At 40.1% G+C, this 21,452-nt stretch overlaps 1 protein-coding gene across 4 annotated transcripts; it reads left to right on the plus strand.

Moving 5' to 3' along the window:
- Nucleotides 1-658: 658 nt before the first annotated feature.
- LOC6036433 (AF4/FMR2 family member lilli) lies at nt 659-18,928 on the plus strand. Of its 4 annotated transcripts, none has more exons than XM_038252805.1 (5): nt 659-891; nt 1,124-2,523; nt 15,403-15,555; nt 15,792-16,049; nt 16,139-18,928. In XM_038252805.1, exons 2-5 carry the CDS (start codon nt 1,816-1,818, stop codon nt 17,813-17,815), a joined length of 2,796 nt encoding a protein of 931 aa, XP_038108733.1. In that variant the 5' UTR covers nt 659-891; nt 1,124-1,815; the 3' UTR covers nt 17,816-18,928. The 4 variants fall into 4 exon arrangements, with proteins under 4 accessions (XP_038108733.1, XP_038108732.1, XP_038108736.1 ...); XM_038252804.1 differs by having other exon boundaries at nt 659-844; nt 932-2,523; XM_038252807.1 differs by having other exon boundaries at nt 666-738; nt 932-2,523.
- The last annotated feature ends 2,524 nt before the right edge of the window (nt 18,929-21,452 follow it).

Raw genomic sequence — 21,452 nt, forward strand, 5'->3', positions numbered from 1 at the left:
TTTTAATCGCGAATAATCACCACGTTATTCTTCTGAGTACAATGACCCTTTGAATGATCGCTATAAGGATTTAAAATGGATTCTTAAATTAAAAAAAAAAATTAACGTCACGGCGTTGATCCATCGAAAATATGTTGTCCTGTCAATAATTTTTTGCATTACAATAAAAAAGTGATCAAAAATTGTTTTGGATCGTGTTTTTAATCGTTGTACATAAAAATTGGTATCGAGCTTTAGTACCCAATTGAAGATACGTAATATTGATGCCCTTTTCTAATAACTGTCGTAAAATAAATATAAATATGCATTCAAAATATTTGTTTTCAGAAAACGACAAGAGTTATCTTACTAAACCTATGTTATATAGTTAAACACTATAACTATATCTAAGCCCGATCTTACGCACACTAGCGCACCATTTGTTTTGCTGGCCGGTAATACAAAATTTAACTTCATTCTTTTTTGTATATGTACACGCTGATCGTACAATACATGCGCGCGTAAATCTCTCTTTTAAATACAGATATTTCACAGACACTACAGATTCTGCCAAGTGTTGTGCGTGTTGCCTACGCGCGGGCTTTTTTCCCTTCCCGTCAGCAGTTTTCCGGTTTGTCCGTGTACGGGGCGCTGTTCGCATGACATTTCCGAAACGCGGACAGAACAAGAAGAAGAGCAAGAAAAAGCAAAGAGGAGGGAGCAAAGAGCACAGAGCCAGGCCACAGAGAAAATTAACTTGTGAGTGCGCCCCGCCGCCGTAAAACACCGTTCGAAATCCGGATCATCGCCGTCGGTTGTGTCCTCCGCAAAAGAGGGTGTCGGTTTGTGCCCACGAAAGTGTCGCGTACGTTCCGCGGATTACGGATATTGCTCGGTCGCGCGACCCGAAAAGTGAGAAGAGTTCTTTTTCTTTTCCTCCTCTTTTTTGCAGCCGTCGGTGCGTGCGTACGTGTGTGTGTGTATGTATGTTCGTGTGACGATGATGGTGGCGCAGGAAGTGTAGATCCGTGTGCCCGTTCCGGAATTTTGGAAGGAAGCTGCTTTCCCTTCGATTGTGGTCCTCACGGGGGCGTCGTCGAAACGCGGCGTACATTTTTTATAGAAGAAAGTTTTCTTGTTGAAGGAGGTAGGAATTGGGCCCTTGCGGACACAGAAGGAGTGAAAGAGACGGCAAGAGCGCGGACATTTTTTTTCCCAGCGCCGTGCGAAAAAAGATTCCGAGTCGTCGACGTTTGAAATCGAACCCCGAAACTGGGAATGCAGTGGCCGTGAAAGTGGTCTTCCCGTTTGGCACGCACGGGAAGTTTCGGGAAACGGTTCCCCTTTCCGGGACAGGCGGAAGTCGCTTCACAGTAGAAATTTGCAGACTGACAGCTCGAGAGGGAAAAAGAAGACCACAACAACAACAAAAACAACAGCAAGAAGGGGTAGTTTGCGGAGCACCCTTTTGGTCAAGATCGGATCGAAGAAGGCCCCGTTGGAATTGATTCCACCGCAGCAGGCCTGAACCAGCACTCGGATGTGTTTGTGTGGCGACCACCGTGTGCGGCAAGCAGCAACAACAGCAACAAAACCAACAACTTCAAAGCGCTAAGCTTGGCCTGTCTTGGCTTAACTGACCCGGAGCAGGAAGCGCTCCCAGAAACGGACACACGCCCCCACGACCTCCCTCAACGAGAAGGAGCGAGAGGGCGCGCAAGAGTATCTTTTAAGAGTACCCCCGCTGAACCTTCTGCCCCGCCCTCCCCCAACACAACAACACTCTGGTCACGCCCCCCCCCTCCCCGCTGTTCGTCATCAAATGTGCTGCTGGAAATGATTAACACAAAGGACGAAGTCGTAAACTGGTTCAAAGAGTTAAAGAGCTACAACCGGATAGATACGATGTGCACCCTGCTCAACATGTGCCTTCCATTCGAGCTGCGCTTTCTGGGGACGTGCCTGGAGGAGCTCGGCCGGCGTGACGCCCAGGAGTTGCGCGGCATCGAGCTGCGCGTCAACAACCCCCAGGAGTTCATCTCGGACATTGCGTCCTGCCAAACCGGCGAGCCGACGGACCGGAAGCACCGCCGTAAGATGGCCCTCTTTCTGGCCCTGATCCGAGCCTGCAACCACACCTGCGTCAACGAGCTGTTCCGCACGCTGGAAGGCTGGGGCAACCGCGACTTTACCCGGCTCTTCGACGAGGACGTACTGCAGGAGCTGCTGCTCGTGTACACCATGGCCACCAATCATCCGGTTTTCTCGTTCGAGCAGCGCATGAAGTGCGGCGACATCTTCAACAAACTCAAAAACTGCGAACTGAAACCCGGCCCAGCCGGCAGCGGAAGCCCCCACCAGCACCACTCGGATTCGGCCAACTCGACGCCACCGCCCCAACCGCAGCCGACGATTCTGGCGATGCCGCCGCAGCAGCTGCCACAGATGCCGGTGGTGGTGCCGCCGCAGCAGCAGGGCGCGGGCGTGGGTGCGGTGCCAGGCCCGATTCCGATTCCGGGCTTTCCGCAGCCGGCGCTAGCACAGGTATGTTGAAGGGATGCGTAGACGCACTACTCTGTTCTACCAACTGAGCTATCGAAGAAGGGGAATATCAGGGAGTTTGGGTAGCCGTTATTTTACACAGTGTTATATTCCACGTCCACGAAGTTAATTCTAAACTTGAATCAAAATTGTAAGCAAATTGATTCATTATAGAAATTGCACCATGTTTCCATTAAATTAAATAAATATTTTGTCAAAATTATTACAAATATTTTGTTACAAATCTTTATGATTCTGCAACGTTCCGTAACTTTTTCAACATTAATCACAATCAGGACATTAAACAATATAAGGAGAACTGTTTCAACCCTTTCACTGCCCATGTTCACATAAATGTCCCATATGCAAAAACAGCAAGCTGAGAAAAACGCATTTGAAGTTTGTCCCACACATTAGGCTACGTTTTAAGTTTTCGTGAAAAAACTGGATTTCCTCTTGATTTCTAGAATAAAGTACTGTTATAGGCTTTCATGAAGGAGTACACGATTTTGAACCAAACTGCATCATTAACTCAAAAACGATGAAAATGCATATCGGACATTTATGCGATCATGGGCAGTTCAGGTCTGAATCAAAAAAATATATAATATACACTCAAATCTCGATGGTTTGACACCAACTGTGGTCAAACGAACGGGGCCACTTTTTAGTTTGACACCCCTTTTACACGGAGTTCACACACACTATCATACGTTTGGTTTGATAGTGTGCGTGAGCGCCGTGTAAAAAGTGACAGTTCGTCACGTTTTAGTTTGAGTTTGACCAACCACCGGGGGTTGAGTGTATTTGTAATTTTAAAGCTTGTACAATTTTTTTTTGAGTTTTTGGGTCCCCTCCTTCAAAGTTGGCCTGAAAAATCAGGAAGCAAAACATTTTTTTTTCTCAAAAAACTGCAATATTTCAATGGAAATTTAAGTGCAATCCGTTGAAATCCCCCATTCCCCTGAGTTTAGAATCATTTTTAGCATGTCTGGGTTGATTTAAAAATCTTTTGAATTTTCGAAAATTATGGATGTTTATCATCGCAAGTTTTTTTTCCCTAAATTTTTGGTTTTAATCAAATCTTCAATTTCAATTCAATTGATGTTTTTTAGAATTTAACAGTTCTGCTTCAGGATGTTACATTTGCAATTCAGTGATTTGGAGAACCTTTCAACTGAGATCAATTCATAAGCCTTTACAGGGAGGGTACATGTTTCTAAGTTTAGATTTTGCTAGCTGAGTGCTCTTTTAGGGAAAATAAATTTTGAGAGAAAAAACCTTTTTCGTCAAATCTTAAATTGTTTGAAAACTAATGATTTCAACACAACTGTACAGTGGTTGTTCGGTAACAGGGCGTTGTTTAACTAGGCTGCTTTTTAACTGGGCGCTCGATAACTGGGCCGTAGCCCAGTTAAAAAGCAGACAAACGTCAAAAAACCAAAACAAACCAAAATGACCGAGGGGTTATTGGATGCAAAAATCATATTCCATAAATAAAAAAAAAATCAAACATTTGTTTAATTTCATGTTACAATTAAAGAAATATGAAAAGAAAGCATTGTAATTAAACTAGGGTAACTTTTATTTTTATACTTCATCTGGAAAATTTTATGCATCGGTGGTCCCCTTGTTATTTTTTGTTCAGCCCAGTTACCGAACAACTACTGTAATAGTGTAAAATGCATTTTAAAACACCTTTTCCATGCAAATACTGGTCGAAAAGATTTTTTTTAGAATGTATTTTTGAGGATTTTTATAATAAATTGATTACCCCTATTAAATAATTTTTCAAATCTGCTTACCGGCTCTGAATATTCAATTTTAAATGAGTTTTGATTTATGTTTGTTAAAGTTATTTGTTGTTTGTTTTAAACTGGATCGATTAAAATTTTATTCTTGTGAAGTATATTTTAAACTTTTCCCAAAGATATGGACATTAGAATTTATTTCGGTGGATGTAAAAAAAAAAACTTCATCATCCCGGTACGAGAATCGAACTCACGATCTCTGGATTGGAAACCCAGCACGCCGCTAGTTGAAACCCATCCCCTACCGGTCAGTATTCCCAGTGAGTAGAATTACTCTTTGAAGGGATCTGACTTTGCCGAGCCAGACAAGAATCGAACCCATCACCTTCCGCTTACAAGGCGAAACCTGGTGAATCCTGATTGATTTGCATGTTGGGGGAAAAATGAAAATATCAACATTTCAAAAATTGAAGCTCTAATATTCAAAATTCAAAATTTTAAAAATTCTAAACTTTGTTTTCATTTTTAATAGTTTTTGAATTCAAAAATTCTGATTTTTTAAATTTCAAAACATAATGCTGCAAAAAAAAAAACATTAAAAAAAATTAATTCAAAACTATAAAAATTTGGGAATAAAAAAATATTCCAGAATTTTAAAATTTAAAAGTCAAAATTAAAAAATTAGTCAAAAGTTTTGAAAGTTTAAAAGGTCAAAATGGGAAAATTTTATAAAATTGAGCATTAAAAACAATCAAGAGAACAAAAAAATCACAAATTCTCAAATGTTTAGTTGCTTAACAGCTGAAATTCTTAATACTTTAAGATCCTCAATTCTTACATTCCAAAATTCAAAAAAAAAAATTGTTCAGTTCCTTGATTCCTAAATTCTTTTCTTAAAAAAAACTGCAGAATTCTTATATTTTTACCTTAAAAAAATATAAAGTGATGATAACTTTGAAGCATTTTTGTAGTCTTATTAACCCTCTACAACCCAACCCCGCCTTTAGACGGGCTTCGATTTAAAAAATCGCCAAAAATCCATTTTTCAACCAATTTTGGACCTTTAAAATGCATTGGAAAGAAGAACTCTTAAAATTTTAGAAAATATATGGGTTGAATGTTTTACTTGTTTTATGTGACTCTGCCAATGTTTTAAAACATGTAATTTTTTTAGGGGTCAACTTTCCTATATTTCAAGTAAAAAGAAGTATGCAGTAATTTTTCTAGTGTCCCAGACTATGCCTCTACGCATTTTTAAACAATTTAAATGAGAGATACCTTATCGGAGATTTATACGTAGAAAGTTGTGTTTTACCGGTCTGAATCAGAATCTATAAATTTGAAAATATTGTATCGGTGAAAATTGCGTTTTTCAAAATTTTAAGGTTTTTGATTTTTGGTACATATTTTAATTGATCTAGGCTTATAGGTTAATCGATCTTTGAAAATGACTTTTTATTACAAATTTGTAGAGAAATTTCTCAACTTTAAAAAGCTGTTTAGGGTTTGTAAATCCGTTTTGATTGTCGAAAGATATTTCACTGATTGATTGTCGAAAGATATTTCAAAACGGATTCACAAACCTTAAACAGTGAGATTTTTCTCTACAAATTTGCAATAAAAAATAATTTTTAAAGATCGATCCACCTATAAGGACAGATCAATTAAAATCTGTACCAAAAATTAAAAACATTAAAATTTTGAAAACGCAATTCTCACCTATAGAATATTTTCAAATATAAAGATTCTGATTCAAGCCGATAAAACACAACTTTCTACGTATAAATCTCCGATGGGGTGTGTCATTTTATAATATTTTGTTATTGACACGCCGTGTTCTGGTTAACTTTATCTTAGCAAAAATCAACCTGTTCATCAAATTTTCAGTGTTTCAAAATTCTGCTTTTTGCGATTCAGACTGATTATGAATTTATGGCACAATGAAGTTAGATGCTGTTTCCCTAAGTTGAGAGTACTAAGCTCTGGTTCCTTGCAAGTGTCCTATTTTATTACCTCCATGTTGGCTTGGTTTTCATGATGACCTAGCTGGTGGCCTGTGGAAACGACTCGGAAAACTTTGACCACCTCGGGTCAGAGTCGAGATGGCTAAAAGAAAGGGGTGCGACAATGTGGGAAAGGGAAGTAATTTGTGATTGTAGACGGTATTGTTTTGATTCGCAGTATGTAGAGTCAACTGCTGTGGATGTATCTGAAACATCGCACAACGGGGTTTCTCTTTTCTTCATTCTCAGCTACCACCTATTTACTATTTTTATTTTGCTCTACTGATTGTCATTTCATCACTGATTCTTCTATTTAATATCCATCATTTGATTTTGATTTTACTAACTTTTGATTCTATTATCTCTCAAAGCTTTTCCACTCTTTTTTACCAATTGATACTGCTGTAACAAACTTTGTTTTTTTACTTAAAACAATACTTTTCCTTAATGTACTAGTAATATCAAGTCTATTTATCATTTGCCTAATCTTTTTTGATTTTATTGCGAATTTATTTATTTGAATAATTCTTTATCTGTCCTATAAATTATCATTACTATAATCTAAGCTTGTTTTTGCTTTAATAAATGTAAAATAAATAAAGGCACACTATACATGGTTACCACACCCGGCCGAGTTAAAATGCGTAACCGGAAAAGGTGTGCATGCCTGGCACGAACACTCAAAGCGTGTTCTAGCGTGCTGCTCGTACTGACTCAGAGCAAGGGTGAGATGTAGGTGTAAGGGCAGTGCGTGTTCGTCGGGAACCTAGTGCATAAGATCGGTCAAGGCCCGTTCTTACACTGAAAATTGCGAATTGCGAACATTTTAAAATTGATATTATTTGGAAACACTTCCTAAATATAGTGGTTTGTTTGCATATTGATGGTATTGAATTTTTATTATTTTTAAAGAAACAATTTAATAAGACCCATCAGCTGGATGCATCATAATCAGTCAACTAATGCCAGTGCGCCACTTTTCTGATAAGAACCTAGCAGTATTGTTTACTAGTTTCCCAAAATAATAATTCCACTTGTTATTCTCTCCATTTTGTGCGCACCCAAACTCGTGTAGAAGATCCTCATTTCAACGTTTCTTCCCCACTCGCTGAAATAAAAACATGGTTCTCATGTGAGCTGCATTATTTGCATTCGAGAGCCACAACTCGTTATGATTTCGGGTTGTTTGTGTGCCCTCACCACACAAATCTATGAATGAAAGCTGCTGCTGTGTTTGTAATGAACTGCGGTCAACACACTTCTTGTGCACTGTCATCCTGAGTAGGGTGCAACATTACATAATTATGAATGGCCTTTGATTGCTGTGTTTACGTTCATGTCTTGTTTCATGCCTTGTAAGGTGACAAGAAAGTATAACTCGGAAGTGGATTCAATGTCGATTTGAATAAATATGACCGCTGTGCGACGGTTGAACGTCCTTGACCTAGACGTCGTAACGCGTCCCAGCGGTAGCATTCGCGACGTCGCAACGCGCCTTTGCTTTGTGCGTTCCAACAACACGGTGTCTACCTCTGGTGTAGAATTAAAAATTGAACGGATGCACGACGACGATGTGAAAGCCCATCAATTCCATGACTCATCCAATCCAACCGACTGACTGTTGCGTGTTCTCTGAGTGTGTGTCTGTCTGTCTGGCTGGCTGGCTCTGGCATCCATGGAAGTCGCACACATTGAGAAGCTTGTACTTGCCTGGAATAGAAGAATGAACAAAGCAATTTCGCTCTGCGAACGCTGAACAGAACAAAGATTCAGCAAAAGTGCAACTTCCTCAGCAAAATGTGATCTCCGTCTTCTGGACGATATCGAAACGATTTTGGGGACGACCTTGCTTCGTCAAATTCCAAACAACGCACACAAATCGAGAGCGTCCAAGCTGCTTTTGTCAAGCATTTTGTAGGTGTAGTTGTTGTTGTTGTTGATTTTGTCTTTTGCACATTCATTACACATGCCAAGTTCCTCTCGTTTTGCACCTTTTCCCGTGTTTTTTTCTTCCCTTTATGATTTTATTTTGCCTCGATGTTGTTCAGCCTTAATGCTATACGAGCAGTTCGTTTGCTCAGAGAGGGTTGTTTTTTTGTTGCTGCAGCTTGCATGCTTCTTTAACTGGGAGTTGAAGTAGTGTGATGAATGCATGGAACGGTGTGTTGGTATGCTGGCTATGTTCAATGATTTGCAAAATACGCAACAACAAAAAGCAAAGCAAACAGAGGCGACTCGTGCCCGAATGAAGTACCTGTTCAATGTTAAAACATTTTTTACAAGCTTTTTTTCTTTCCAATGGCTTTTATTTTTACGTTTTATTATTTTTATACTATTATAATTTTCTGTTTATGCAAAAAAATAATAAAAATTATGATTAAGACTTTTTTATCTCGTTAAAATGTATTTTTTAGACTTAATCATTAGCGTGGGGAATGAGGAAAAATAGAGCAATCGCTCTGCCATCCTTATCGAAATTCAAGGGAAGTTATTGAATATTATACTGAATTTTAAAAGTATTCATCAGGATGTTCAGAAAAAAACATATCCTTAACAAAAGAAAACTGTTTGTTGGGCTTTTTTAAGCTAACTTGGTTACTATTTAAAAATTAAATTGACATTTTACTTTATACTTTTTAGAACCAGGTCGTATCGCTTTTGATCCTTTGTCAAATTTTTAGAGAACTGAATTTACTCACTTTTATGTCCTCATGGTTTTGGAATTCAATTTCCGAATAAAAAGAAGGGCTTTTGATGTTAAAAACAAAACTATATTGACATGAATCCGAGATAATTAAAATATTTGTTTTTAGCATCAGTGAAAAAATGTTTTCAGAACAAATTCATGCTACAATATATGATAATAATATATACAACTAGAGTGAACCGGGACTACAGTCTCAATAAACACAGTCGTGTTTGGAGCATTTAATGGCATCAAATCTTAAACTTTTTAGGACTATACATCCGCTTTAAATAGAACCATCCGAAAAATAAAATAACGATCATGGTTGAATCTACTCAGTAGCACAGCACCTTTGATATTATGCAAAACAAGGTGCTTAAATCCCTTCCCTGATCTACTGTCATAATTCTTCTAATGTGTCCCGATTCTGGAAAAAGCACAGTACTTTTTTCTTTCAATTGTTTCAATTCAATTTATCAATCACACGATCTTAACTTAACATTACATCACTTTCCAGTAGAGCAAGAATCCACTAGTAACCAAGAAGATTGAAGAGGTTCAACGCGCGCAGTTGAACATTCCATTTAAAACAAGCCATCACCAGTCTGCGCAAAACAGCTTGATGCCTAAAAGTGCGCCAAATATAGAGCAATATCTGTCGTGCTCTCGCGCTCTCTCATTTATTCATGCTCTCAACGTGCTGTCAACGCGCTGGCTTGTTTACCTTTTGCATGCAGCTCCCTGGAGAGCTGAGCGAGCTAAGTCGGCTGGGGGCTGGGGGTGGCATTTCGCTCTCTCCCAAAAATGCTGTCAGTTCACGCTCTCAGATTGAACCTGATTTACCAACACATCGATACTGCCGCTGCGTATGAATAGGAAGCTCTTTACATGTGTTGATTTTTTCTGTATGGAGATTTTTCCCCAACGTTCAAAGGGTCGGTGTTGAACGCGACGAGCATTTGCGCGTGGCCCGCTAGGCTGGCTCGCTTTGGTATTGGTGGGTTGTAAAGAGAGGTAACGAGTAAAGGGTGGCGGGCCAAAGCTTTTTCGGTGCATGCAGCGCTGCTGAACATAGGGCGTTGATTTTATTAACGTTTATTCAAACAGAAATTGTAATTGTATGTTGCTGGTTTAAAAAGCACCACGGCACATAAATAAAAAAAAATATCCACTTGAAATCGGCTACCTGTTCAATGAACAGGTTGAACAGGTGGACGAGTCGCCTCTGAAAGCAAAGCTATCCACTTACACATGTAGGATCGATTTCCGCCTACTCCCCCCTTCCAGCCTCGTCAAATGGGTCAATTGTGTGTAAATTTGTCATTGACCGAAAGTGTCGATTGGTTTGTTAACGGTAAAAGCAAACAAGCAATCAGGGGGTTTCCCAGATGGCAATTCAGTTTGTTTACTTATTGAATCCTGATTATGAATGAGATCATTACACAAAATCTATCAAATTTAAATCAATCTTATAAGTAAATCTTTCCCAGTTCCTGAGGGGAACACCCTTGAAGAGTATCGAGGCCGGCATTTACAAAGCGGATTCAGTGGCAGTTTCTTTCTCAACTTAATGTTAACATGGTAAGGTTAATGTTAACATTCCATAGGTCGCCTCCCTAAGGTGTCGTGATAAGGTCCAGTTTGTGACGATACACTACCTTCCCTTTACTAAGCAATCGAATCCAGAAGGGAAAAAGATCACCAGTTGTATTGGTCCGAGCCGGGATTTGATCCCCGATCTACCGCTTACGAGGCGGAAGCGTTACCACTAGGCTACGTGGCTCGGTCAATCAATCTTATAGAACATGTATAAAACAATTTTACAGGTATTCTGTATACTTACATAATATTGTAATTTCAGAATCATACTACTTATAATTCAGTAGTTTTCAAACTGTTTCGTTTCCTTAATTTTCTTTGCAAATTTGTGATTTTTAAACTGTTTATCAGTAAACATCTAATTTCATTACCAAAAATTATATAAATTAACCCTCTAACGCCCATGGTTACTCCAGAGCACCACAAATTTTTGTCTTCAAAATTAAATTTCTCTGCGACCATGCATTTTTTCCACCTGATTAGTTTATATAGAATGTTAACTTAAAACCACCAAAATTTTATCCAATTTGGTCGATCCAGTTACGAGTAGTGGTGAAAACCAGGGTTACCAGGTCAAAATTTTAAAAATCTGGCAAAGTATCGATTAAAAATCTGGAAAAATCTGGCAGACAAAAATCTTACAATTCTGAATGATGAAGATGAGGAAGAATATGAACTTATTCAAAAGTTTGTTGAATTCAGATATTTTAACTAATTAAAATGGGCTAAAAATGTTGAATTTACATTTACTTTAAGCAAAACTCATTCAAACTTTTATGATTTTCAATTAAATTAGCTCATTTTTATCAGAAAGTTATTCAAAATGGGCATTAACGAAAAATCTGGCAAAATTTGTCAATATCTGGCACAGAGAAGGTTAAATCTTTATTCTGGCTGACATTTGAAAAATCTGGCATTCCCAGATTTATCTGGCAACCTGGCAACCCTGGTGAAAACCGTAAAAAATCTCGATTTTGCTCTGGGCGGGAAGGGGTTAACCCTCTCCCGCCCATGGTTACTCCGGAGCACCAAAGCTTTGAACTCAAATATCTAGGAATTGACACAACTTTTCATGATGCTTTAAATTGCAGGTTTTCATGTAGAAACACTAACATCTCCCCGAATTTCATCAAATTTGGATAAGTACAAGCAAAGTTACAGTGCTAAATGTAAACAAAAATGAGACAATTTTAAAGACCTGTTTCGAAAGCGCGTAAAAATTACCAAACACAAAATTACGGAAAAATCTTATTTTAATCAAAACAAAAGCTCTTTCAAAAAAGCCTTAACATCCAGTACTTTGTTCTAGAAATCAGGAGGAAATCCATTTTTTTTTTTGCGAAAACTTAACACGTAGCCTTATGTATGGGACAAACTTCAAATGCGTTTTTCTCAGCTTGCTGTTTTTGCATATGGGACATTTATGCGAACATGGGCAACTTTTTTTTTCAACTTTTTTGCACCAATTCGTTGTTTTTGGGTCAAATTTAACCATTATTATTTTTTAAGAAAAGCAAACAGCTCTGGTCTGTCTTTTTAAAAACGTTGAAAACAATAAATACGTTTCGATTGAAATGGAAACGTTTAACTTTTCACATTTGTGTCTGTTTTGGATCAGAACTTTTGATATTTGTGGAGATTTAAAAAAAGTTAACGGTGGTTTTTCGATCATCCGACTATTGTTCCCAAAAAAATCTGAAGACAAAATAGCATTTTTATGAATAAAAATATAAAGCATTTTTTTTAATTTTATTTCATTGATTGTAAACTATGCAACTTCGCCAACTCTCACAGAAAAAATGAAATTAAAAAAAATATATATATTTTTTCATGTTATGTTAACGTGAACCGGGATTGCCAATGCATTTGAAGACATTTGTTTTAATTAAATTTTCATAACACAAACTTTTACATTTTTACAATTTTTTCTTCTTTAATTTTTTTGATGTGTTTTAGTGTACAAGCTTATGATTAATTGTGTTTGACGGACGAATTGTTTTTCAAATTGCTATAAATTTATAGAAAAAAACGTTACTTAATCCACCTTTAGGTGGTAGGTGCCTTCCTCACATTCATAAAGTCAATACATTCAGTAAAATTAGCAACATTCCCCCTTAACATGTTTAACAAATCAACTTTATTACTCATTTCTTTTGATAGGGTTCGACCTTCAATATTTCTGGCTCATTGGCAAGTTCTGATAAAAAACCTATCCAACGATAGTTCGAAGGAAGATTCAGACAATATTTCTATCACAATATCTGAAATCCGGCCTCCAAAAAGTGTACAAATAACACTTAACTGCTAATAACTTTTGAAAGGGTTGTCAGATCTTCAATGTTTTTGGCTCATTGGAAATACCTTTCTGAAAATGTATAATATGATAGGTTTTCTTGCAAAACCACATTTTTTACAATCTTCATGACATACGCCAAAATCGTTTTTTTAGCATAACTTTTGAAGTACTTAACTAAACTTGCTTCTTTTCAATAGAGACCTATGTGACCCCAAGACGGTTCGAATGAGACTAATACGGCCAAAATCCGTTCATCCAGTCCGGAGATAATTGAGTGACAATTTTTTTGTACCCACCTACACACATCCACACAGACATTTGCTCAGAACATGATTCTGAGTCGATAGGTATACGTGAGGGTGGGTCTACGAGGTCAAATTCATTAGTTCATTTTTCGAGTGATTTTATAGCCTTTCCTCAGTAAGGTGAGGAAGGCAAAAATCAATCCTGAATGATGAAAATATCAATAACAGAACATTTTGGATCCAACTTCTGAGAAACAAGCCACGATAAGGTCCGTGAGAATTATAAGAATTATAAATATTTTATACAAAAATATAAGAAAATATCACTGCATTGTTGTTTTGATAACATTCAAATAGGATTCATAATTTCCAAAAGAGCAATTCTGCCGTTCTACGCATAATTGTTCCATGTCAGTTTTAGACGATTGTGACTTTTAATCATTGTTAAGTTTAGTTTTACGTATACTGTTCGAAAAACTCATAACATCTAGTACTTTGTTAAGAAAATCATTGAAAACAACACCAAGTCTGTTTGTCCCATCGTTGAACTTCTACGCATAATTGTCTCACCAAGTATTTTCTATCACGAAATCATGAGTTTTACGAAGCATTTTATCTTGTTTACCTGTTTTTTTCTGTAAGCGGATTACAAATAAGGGTGATAAAATGTAAACCGGGGTGATTAGGGACTTATAGGGCGCATAGGGACCCACGGGACAATTATGCGTAGAAACACAGAAATCGATCGAAAAATTTCATTCGCGTTTTTCTCAGTTGCCCTTTTTTGAAGATGGCGCAATTTTGCGTAGAACGGCAGAATTGCAGCTGAAATCATGAATTTTCCTGGTATTTTTGTACCCGACCCTCTCCGATTTCATTGAAACTTTGTGGACAGGTTATCGTAAGCTTATATAAGCCATTTTTGTGTATACGGAGCCAATTGCACTCGAAAACGACATTTGAGAAGGTTGAAAGTTATTAAAATATTTTTGTATTTTGTAATTTAAAAATCACTGTATCTCGAAGCCGCTGCATCGTATTAATAAGATAAGTTGTCAAAGACAAACTTGTCAAAGACAAACTGCGGTGCCTGTGGGGACGCGCAGTTCTGTTTTTTCTCCTTCTTCTATTTTTCATTGTTTTTTTTTCGCGCGTTCGTTGGCCGATGAGTTTTTTTGTGTTGCTCTCTTTTTATAGTTTTCGATAGAAACGTACCGTTTTTTTTGAAAATAGCAAATCATATTGCTCCATTAAGTCCTTTCTATATCATCGATGATCGGAAGGCACACCGTCGAATATGTTTTAAGGCTGATATATATGATTTAAAACCATTTTAATGAATGAAGCCCTTCCTACATCACCTTTGATCGGAAGGCACGCCGACGAAGAATTTCTGGAGAATCGCGGTCGAATTAATACTATATTTAAATCCCGGCTGCCTAAGACTTTTTGAAATTTCAGCCGATAAACAAATTGATTATCGTCGCATCACCTACCACAGTGAAACCTGAAGTTTGTTGAAAAAATATGTTTTTTCCTCCTTGATGGGCAAACATTAAAGGGGAGACAAAAACTCTAAATAAAATTTGTACCAGCCTTATTATCACAAAAAAAATGCAGAAAAGTTCATTCTTACACTTTTTTCAATGCTGAAACTCCTACTTTTCAGCACATGTATCGAAAAGTAATACTTTTGAATACTGTTTTGTTATTAAACACTTATCCTGACTTAACACTTGGACGTTTCACTAAAAATACTTTTCAAATGGTGTTCTCCGGATTAAAAAAAAATCTGGAGTTTTTTTTAAAGGTCCAATAAACCAAATTTTCAGTTTTTGCTTTTTGGGTGTTTTCAATACCCCTGACTCAAGGCGGTTTCAAAAACTCCCAAAAAGCAAAAACTGGAAATTTGGTTTATTGGACCTTTTCAAAAAAAAAATCTCCAGAAATGTTGCACTCGAAAGATCTTTTCGATCAAAAATGAAATTTGAAGTTCTGGTAACCCTGTCATGAGTTTTCTCCACTGAACGAGGTTCCTCTTAATTTCTCTGTTTTTCATTATGATGTGCTAGTCGCGGCGCATATTGAAAAGCAACCAGTTGCACTACGAATTAGCTACAGAATAATGAGTCGTGTTGGATTGTAGTGCCAGTGCACGCAAGCTGAAAAACGACACAACGCAAATATGAGGGATCGACGTCATATCTCTTCATTGATAAATTTATCGCTCTGGCTATGGCCGAGACAGGCAGAAACCATGAATGAATTTTAATCGGCCTGTTTTGCCTGTTTTTCCCCGCAGATGATCCCGGCCGATGGCAGCATGCCGGCACACGTGACCGTCGAGGGGCTCCAGCAGCTGCAGATGATACCTCAGGACTTTACGATGCCACCGCCGTCGACCGTGCCGCACTGGCCGCTGCGCAACACCGTGTTCCACCAGGTGGGACTGGATGTGAGTGCACCACCTCATCATGCTACTTACCAACACCACCACCACCACCAGAACCATTCCCGTAGTAGTTGTTGTTGTTGTCCTCCTTCTCCGTCACACCCCGACCAGCCCCAGTTCCCCACCACTAGACCCAGACCCAGTAGTTCCGTTTCGCCGCCGCCCGGTGGTTTGCCTATGGGCATTGGGCGGTTGGGTCTCTGATATACCAAACCAAATGGTGCTCTTCTTTTCCGCAGACATCGTTTCCGCCGCCGTCGTCGTCGTCGCCCCATCTGAGCAATCCGTCGTCGCCGATCGCGAGCCGCACCGCAAGCCCCACGCGGATCTTGCCGACGAGCAGCGTGCAGCATCGGATCAGCCGGAACCAGCAGGCGACGCCGGTCGAGCAGCGGTCGTCACATGTGGGGGTGGGGCCACAGCAGGATCATCGGGTAATGGAGCGTGGAGATTCGCAGCAGCAGCAGCAGCAACAGTCGCTTAAGGCGCTTGATGAGGTGAGGGGGTTTTGGGGGATGCGAGGGAGGTGGACTGAATTGTTAGTTAATTTTTGTGTGGTTGTTGTTTTTTTCCCCCCCCCCCCCAGTCGATGCTGTTGAACGTGGACCAAACGACGGCACTGACTCAGCTGCAGCAGCTGCGAAACGGGTACCGGCCGAGCCACAACACGCTGCCCCGCCAGTCGAACAAGCAGAGCTACGTCAATCAAATCCAGTACCATCACCAGCAGCAGCAGCAGCAGCAGCAGCAGCAGCAACAGTCTGGGTTCCACGGCACGCCGAGCGTTGGTTTGGGCAGTTTGACGCACACGCTGAACAACATAAGTCTGATTGACCTGACGCAAAAGTCGAGCAGCGACTCGGGCAGTTCGACGGGGGACATTTCGCCGCCGGAGACGCCCGGTTTGAGTGCGGTCCCGCCGCCGCCGAATGTGGTAGGTGGTGGCGGCGGGTTGATCCGCAGCAGGTCGTCAAACTTGGGCCGGATCAACGGGCGTCCAGACAAACAGCAGCAACAGCAGCAGCAGCAGCAGCAATTAGGTAGTTCTGTGATATATACTCAGACGCAGCAGCAGCAAGTGTCCCAGCAGCAGCAACAGGTTCAATCCCAGCAATTTGTCGGCGGTAGTAACGAGATAATGGTAACTTCAGCTACTCAAAATTTAATTAATAGTAATAATAACACGAATACTATGAACACTAGCAATGGAAGTAACAATAGCGTAGTGTCGGGCGCGGTCCTGATCGGGCCCCCGACGCCAACGGCCGGTGGTGCGAACTTGGTTCTGAGCTCGCAGCCGCAGTTTACCCCCGCTCCCTATCCACCATATCATACGGCGGCACACTTGGCACCTACGTCGCGACCTACGCTCATTGCTGCCGCCCCGGCGGGTTCCGCATTCCGACCGCCGACCGTACCCGCTGCGTACCCGCCGCTGCAGCACAACGGAGAGATTCTGTACCCGTACGCGGGTGGGCCGACTATAGCCTTTCTGACTACCGCCGCGACGGCGCCTCCGCAGAACATGCAGCAAACGATGCGATCAGCTGCCCAGACCACGCAGCCGCCGCCTCCACCCCAGCAACAACAGCCCCCAATCATTCAGCCGCAGCAGCAGCAGCAGCAACAGCAACAGAAAGTGCCCACTGCGTACACTCCTCCTGTGGCCGTCGTTCCACCTCAGCACCCGTCGTCAGCTGCGTCCACCCCGACCGGAGGCGCGTCTTCGCTGTACTCGCCGCAGTCCTGCTTTAACTGTGGCTCCCAGAAGCACACCGGGCTGGACTGCCAGGAGTCCTCGATGGAGGACGTCACGCGGAACTCGATCTACAAGCTAGACTACAACGCGTCGCTGATCGCTAGCCAACAGCTGGCCGCGGCCGCTGCTGCCGCCGCCCTGTCCGCTGCCGGTGGTGGCCCCACCCAGCCCATTGTCGCACCCTCGTCGTCCTCGTCGTCGTCGTCGCCCGCGCTGGGCGTCGTGTCGTCCGTCGGTGTCGGAGTCGTTTCCCCCGCAGCACTGTCCGCCTCGGTCTCGATGAGTCGAATGAGCTTGGTTGATGGCAAGGGCGATGCCGCCGAAGTCGTCGTCGTCCCACACAGCCCCAGTCCGGTCCATCATCACTCGGCGGCAACGTCGTCGTCGGCCACGACACTGCCATTAGCAACACCTTCACAGCTCGTAGACGTCGCTACTTCTGTATCAACACAAACAATAAATAATCAAACCGATAGCAGTAGTAGTAGCACGATCAGTAAGTGATTATCAATCTAAACAAACACACACACACACTAACCAACCCCTTAAAAAGAGAGAAAAAAGTAAGTAAAAAAACAACACATATTCTATAAGAAGAACAACTAATTAAAAAGTAACTAGCGAGTATACTCTCCAAAAAAGGATAAAAAAAGTCTAAAAAAACTATAGGTAAAAAAACAAACAAACAAACCCACAACATATTCACACACAGCGAGAGAAACAGACACACACGTTCCCACACAAACACCTGTAAAATAGAGCGTCAGCGAAAAGGGACACAACAATTAGGAAACAAAAAAAAAGCAGGAAGGTTTTTTTAGACGATTATGATTATCATTGAGCCTACCCTCAAACCCGTTACTCCACCCCCGCCGCGCACTCTCGCCAGCTAAATTTTTCGAAATTTTAAAAACACTCCCCCGAGTCGTGTGCCATTTTTGTTTAGTTCATCATTGTGCTTTTGCGTTCTGCTTCTGTTTCGGTTCTTCCTTTTTTTTAACGTACAACGTATGAACGCTGAAGAGCTTGACATTTTAACCGAGTTTGCACAGTACTGCCCCCCCCGCGCTTGACGAGATAAAAAAGAAGCTTCAAAAGCTGCACTGGTTTGTGTGCGAGGGTGGCGGCGGGGCGGGTGTGGGTGCGCGGGCCAAAAGAGTCACAGACTAAGCGAAGCGAAAGAGAAAAAAAAAGTGCGTGAAAAGTTTAAATTTTTTAGTTTTTTTTTACGTTTCCCCTACCCCGCGAACCGCGAACAACTTGTACTCAGAATATTTATTTTTTATATATTCCACCCCCAACACTCTGTTTCAATTATTTTACACACTCTATTGTCCATATCGAGATACTAATTTGAGCAGGTTTTTTTTTGTCGTCGGTTTAGTACACACACAGTTATCAAACACGAGCGAGAACGCGCTCTAGCTATTATCATTATTAGTGCGTAAGGATTCTGCTCTGCGGGCAGGTAAAAAAAGAGGAAGAAGAAGATGCGGAGTAGTGTAAAGAAGGAGGGATCCTGCTGTAATCGCGAAAAAAAAACACACACTTTTAAATGTTTATTTAAAGTTAGTGATTTAATGTAATACAGTGTAAATTGTTGATACGGTTAAGATACACGCTTTGTTTTATTTCGTTTGAGTATGGTTTCCCTTTGGTTTCGCGGTCCTCTTTTTGGCTTCTGTTTATTCGTCCTTTTGTTGTCAGTTTTATTTTTTTTTGTTTTATGAAATTGAGTTGAAAACAAGCTGGTTCGCCCCGTTCTCATCGACTACCGATTCTGCTTGGATATACGGATTATCCACCCGTGGCTGTATCGTCGTAACAACATTGCCGGATGCGATCCTGCCAACTGAGGAGGAACATGGTGTCTGGTGCAAGAAGCACAGATTTTTTTTGGCTCGAACTTTGTGGGGGCCTTTCTATGACAAAAAACGTTACTTAATCCACCGGAAGGTGGTTGCTGCCTTCCTCCTAAAAGCCTTGCAACCACACGCTACGAAAGCTTTGGCTAACGCTTACTTAGTAAAGACACTATATATCTGAGTGCTGCCATCTAGGTATGATAAATTTAATGAACCATTTGAAAGCACTGCAGTGTTTGTGTGCGTGCACTGAGCGTAAAGTTCCGACAGCTATCCGCCGGAGCTTTCAAATTATGTAAATAATGACCCTTTTAAGTATCAACCAAAACAGTTTTTCGAACATATCTTTTAAAGTACTGCACCAAGCCGGATGAAATTTAAAAAAGACTTAAAGAACCTGAAGGCAAATCCAAAAACATAGATCCGGACAAAATCGGTCGAGCCAGTTCCGAGAAAAGTGAGTGAGAAAAAAAATTCTACGTCCATCCCAGGGGGTAGCGAAGAAGCCGCCATCTTGGAAGTTCAGAAAACAAACACTCAGAATCAGTATTATTCATATTATTTTGGTAACACGAAGTGTGTTATCCTGGTTAAACTCAAAAGTCCCATGCAAATGTGTAAAACCAAATGAAAAATGTGTAATGCCGATTCACAGTGTACGGGCGCACTGTTTGATCGACCAAAAGAAAAAAGCAAAAAAGGTAAACAGAAAAATCACTTTTTCGATATGAATTTTCAGCCAATATTGGGATGGAATCTCCAAGGATATGATAGAATTTGCCATCAGCAACACAATTCACGTGTTTTTTCAGGTATTTATCGTTTGAATTGCGGGAAAATTGAAAATCAAAAACCCAAACAATGGTTTGTTATGGGCTACCATTTGACAGCTAGTGCTTTTGTTGTGGGCTCTCATTTGACAACCGTGCTAATGTCGACTGTTGTCAGTTTGCTTTGGTCGGAATAGGGTTGCCATCCCCCCGGTCCATCCACACGCACAGACATTTGCTCAGAATTTGATTCTGAGTCGATATGTATACGTAAAGGTATATCTGGGAGGCTTATTTAAAAAGTTCAATTTTTGAGTGATTTTATAGCCTTGCCTCAGTGAGGTGAGGAAGGCAAAAACAATTTTGTGTCATTGGTCTGTCCATACAAGCCCCAAACACTTTGGCAGCTCTTCAAACAAAAACGGTACGTAAATATTGGAAAAAAAGGTACACAGTAGTTGTTCGGTAACTGAGCGTTGTTTAACTGGGCTGCTTTTTAACTGAGCGCTCGATAACTGGGCCGTAGCCCAGTTAAAAGGCAGGCAAACGTCAAAAAACCAAAACAAACCGACCGAGGGGTTAATGGATGCCAAAAGCCTGTTCAATGAATAAAAATAACTTTCAAACTTTTATTTGATTTCAAGTCACAATTTAAGAAATATGAATAGTAAGCATTGTGAATAAATTTGAGTATTTTTTATTTTTATATTTTACCAAGAAAATATTATGCATCGGTGGTCCCCTCGTTATTTTTCGTTCAGCCCAGTTAACGAGCAGCATTCGGTGACTGGGCTAAGTTCTGCGAACAAGTAGGGGAGAGTGGGGAGACTTGATCCCCGGGGAGACTTGATCCCAAGCCTGTATCTCTTCAGCATGTGGGTAAAACAATTAGCTTTGTTCTAGAAAGTTGTGCGAAATTGACTAAAACTCATTGTAGAAAACAAAGAAAAAAATTAAAAAATGTTTAGATTGAGTTACACACATTTTTCTAAAAAGTGCTGCAAAAAACTTCCAAGAGATCTTTTTTCTTTGTTTTGATAAGTATAGAAAACACTCAAAAATTATTCAAAAAATTTTTTTGTACATGAATTGTTTGATAAACATATCAACTCCAAAACCCTTACGCATTTGACGTTAAATTTATCGTCATACTATTTTTACAATCAATTGTTTAAAAAAGTGCGTTTAGGGAGACTTGATCCCAGCATTTTTACAGTCACTGGAATCAGCCTCAAGATTAATTAATTGGGCTGGGTTTTCATACATAGTTTCCTTTAGTATAGTTGTACATAACTAACTGCAGTTTGAACCATTTTTCAAAAGTTTTGTAAACAAAAATTACCAGCTTTTGTAAACATGCTCAATTTTGGTCTAAAAAAGAAAATTTTAAGTTTTTAAATATTTTACATGCTAAACTTGTTATATTTTGAACACAAACGTACATGTTTAATGTGAAATTGCTGTATCTTATAGAAAATAAAAAGTTTGGATGAATAAGAAACATTT

The sequence above is a fragment of the Culex quinquefasciatus genome, chromosome 2 (genome assembly GCF_015732765.1).
Source record: "Culex quinquefasciatus strain JHB chromosome 2, VPISU_Cqui_1.0_pri_paternal, whole genome shotgun sequence".
NCBI lineage: Eukaryota > Metazoa > Arthropoda > Insecta > Diptera > Culicidae > Culex > Culex quinquefasciatus.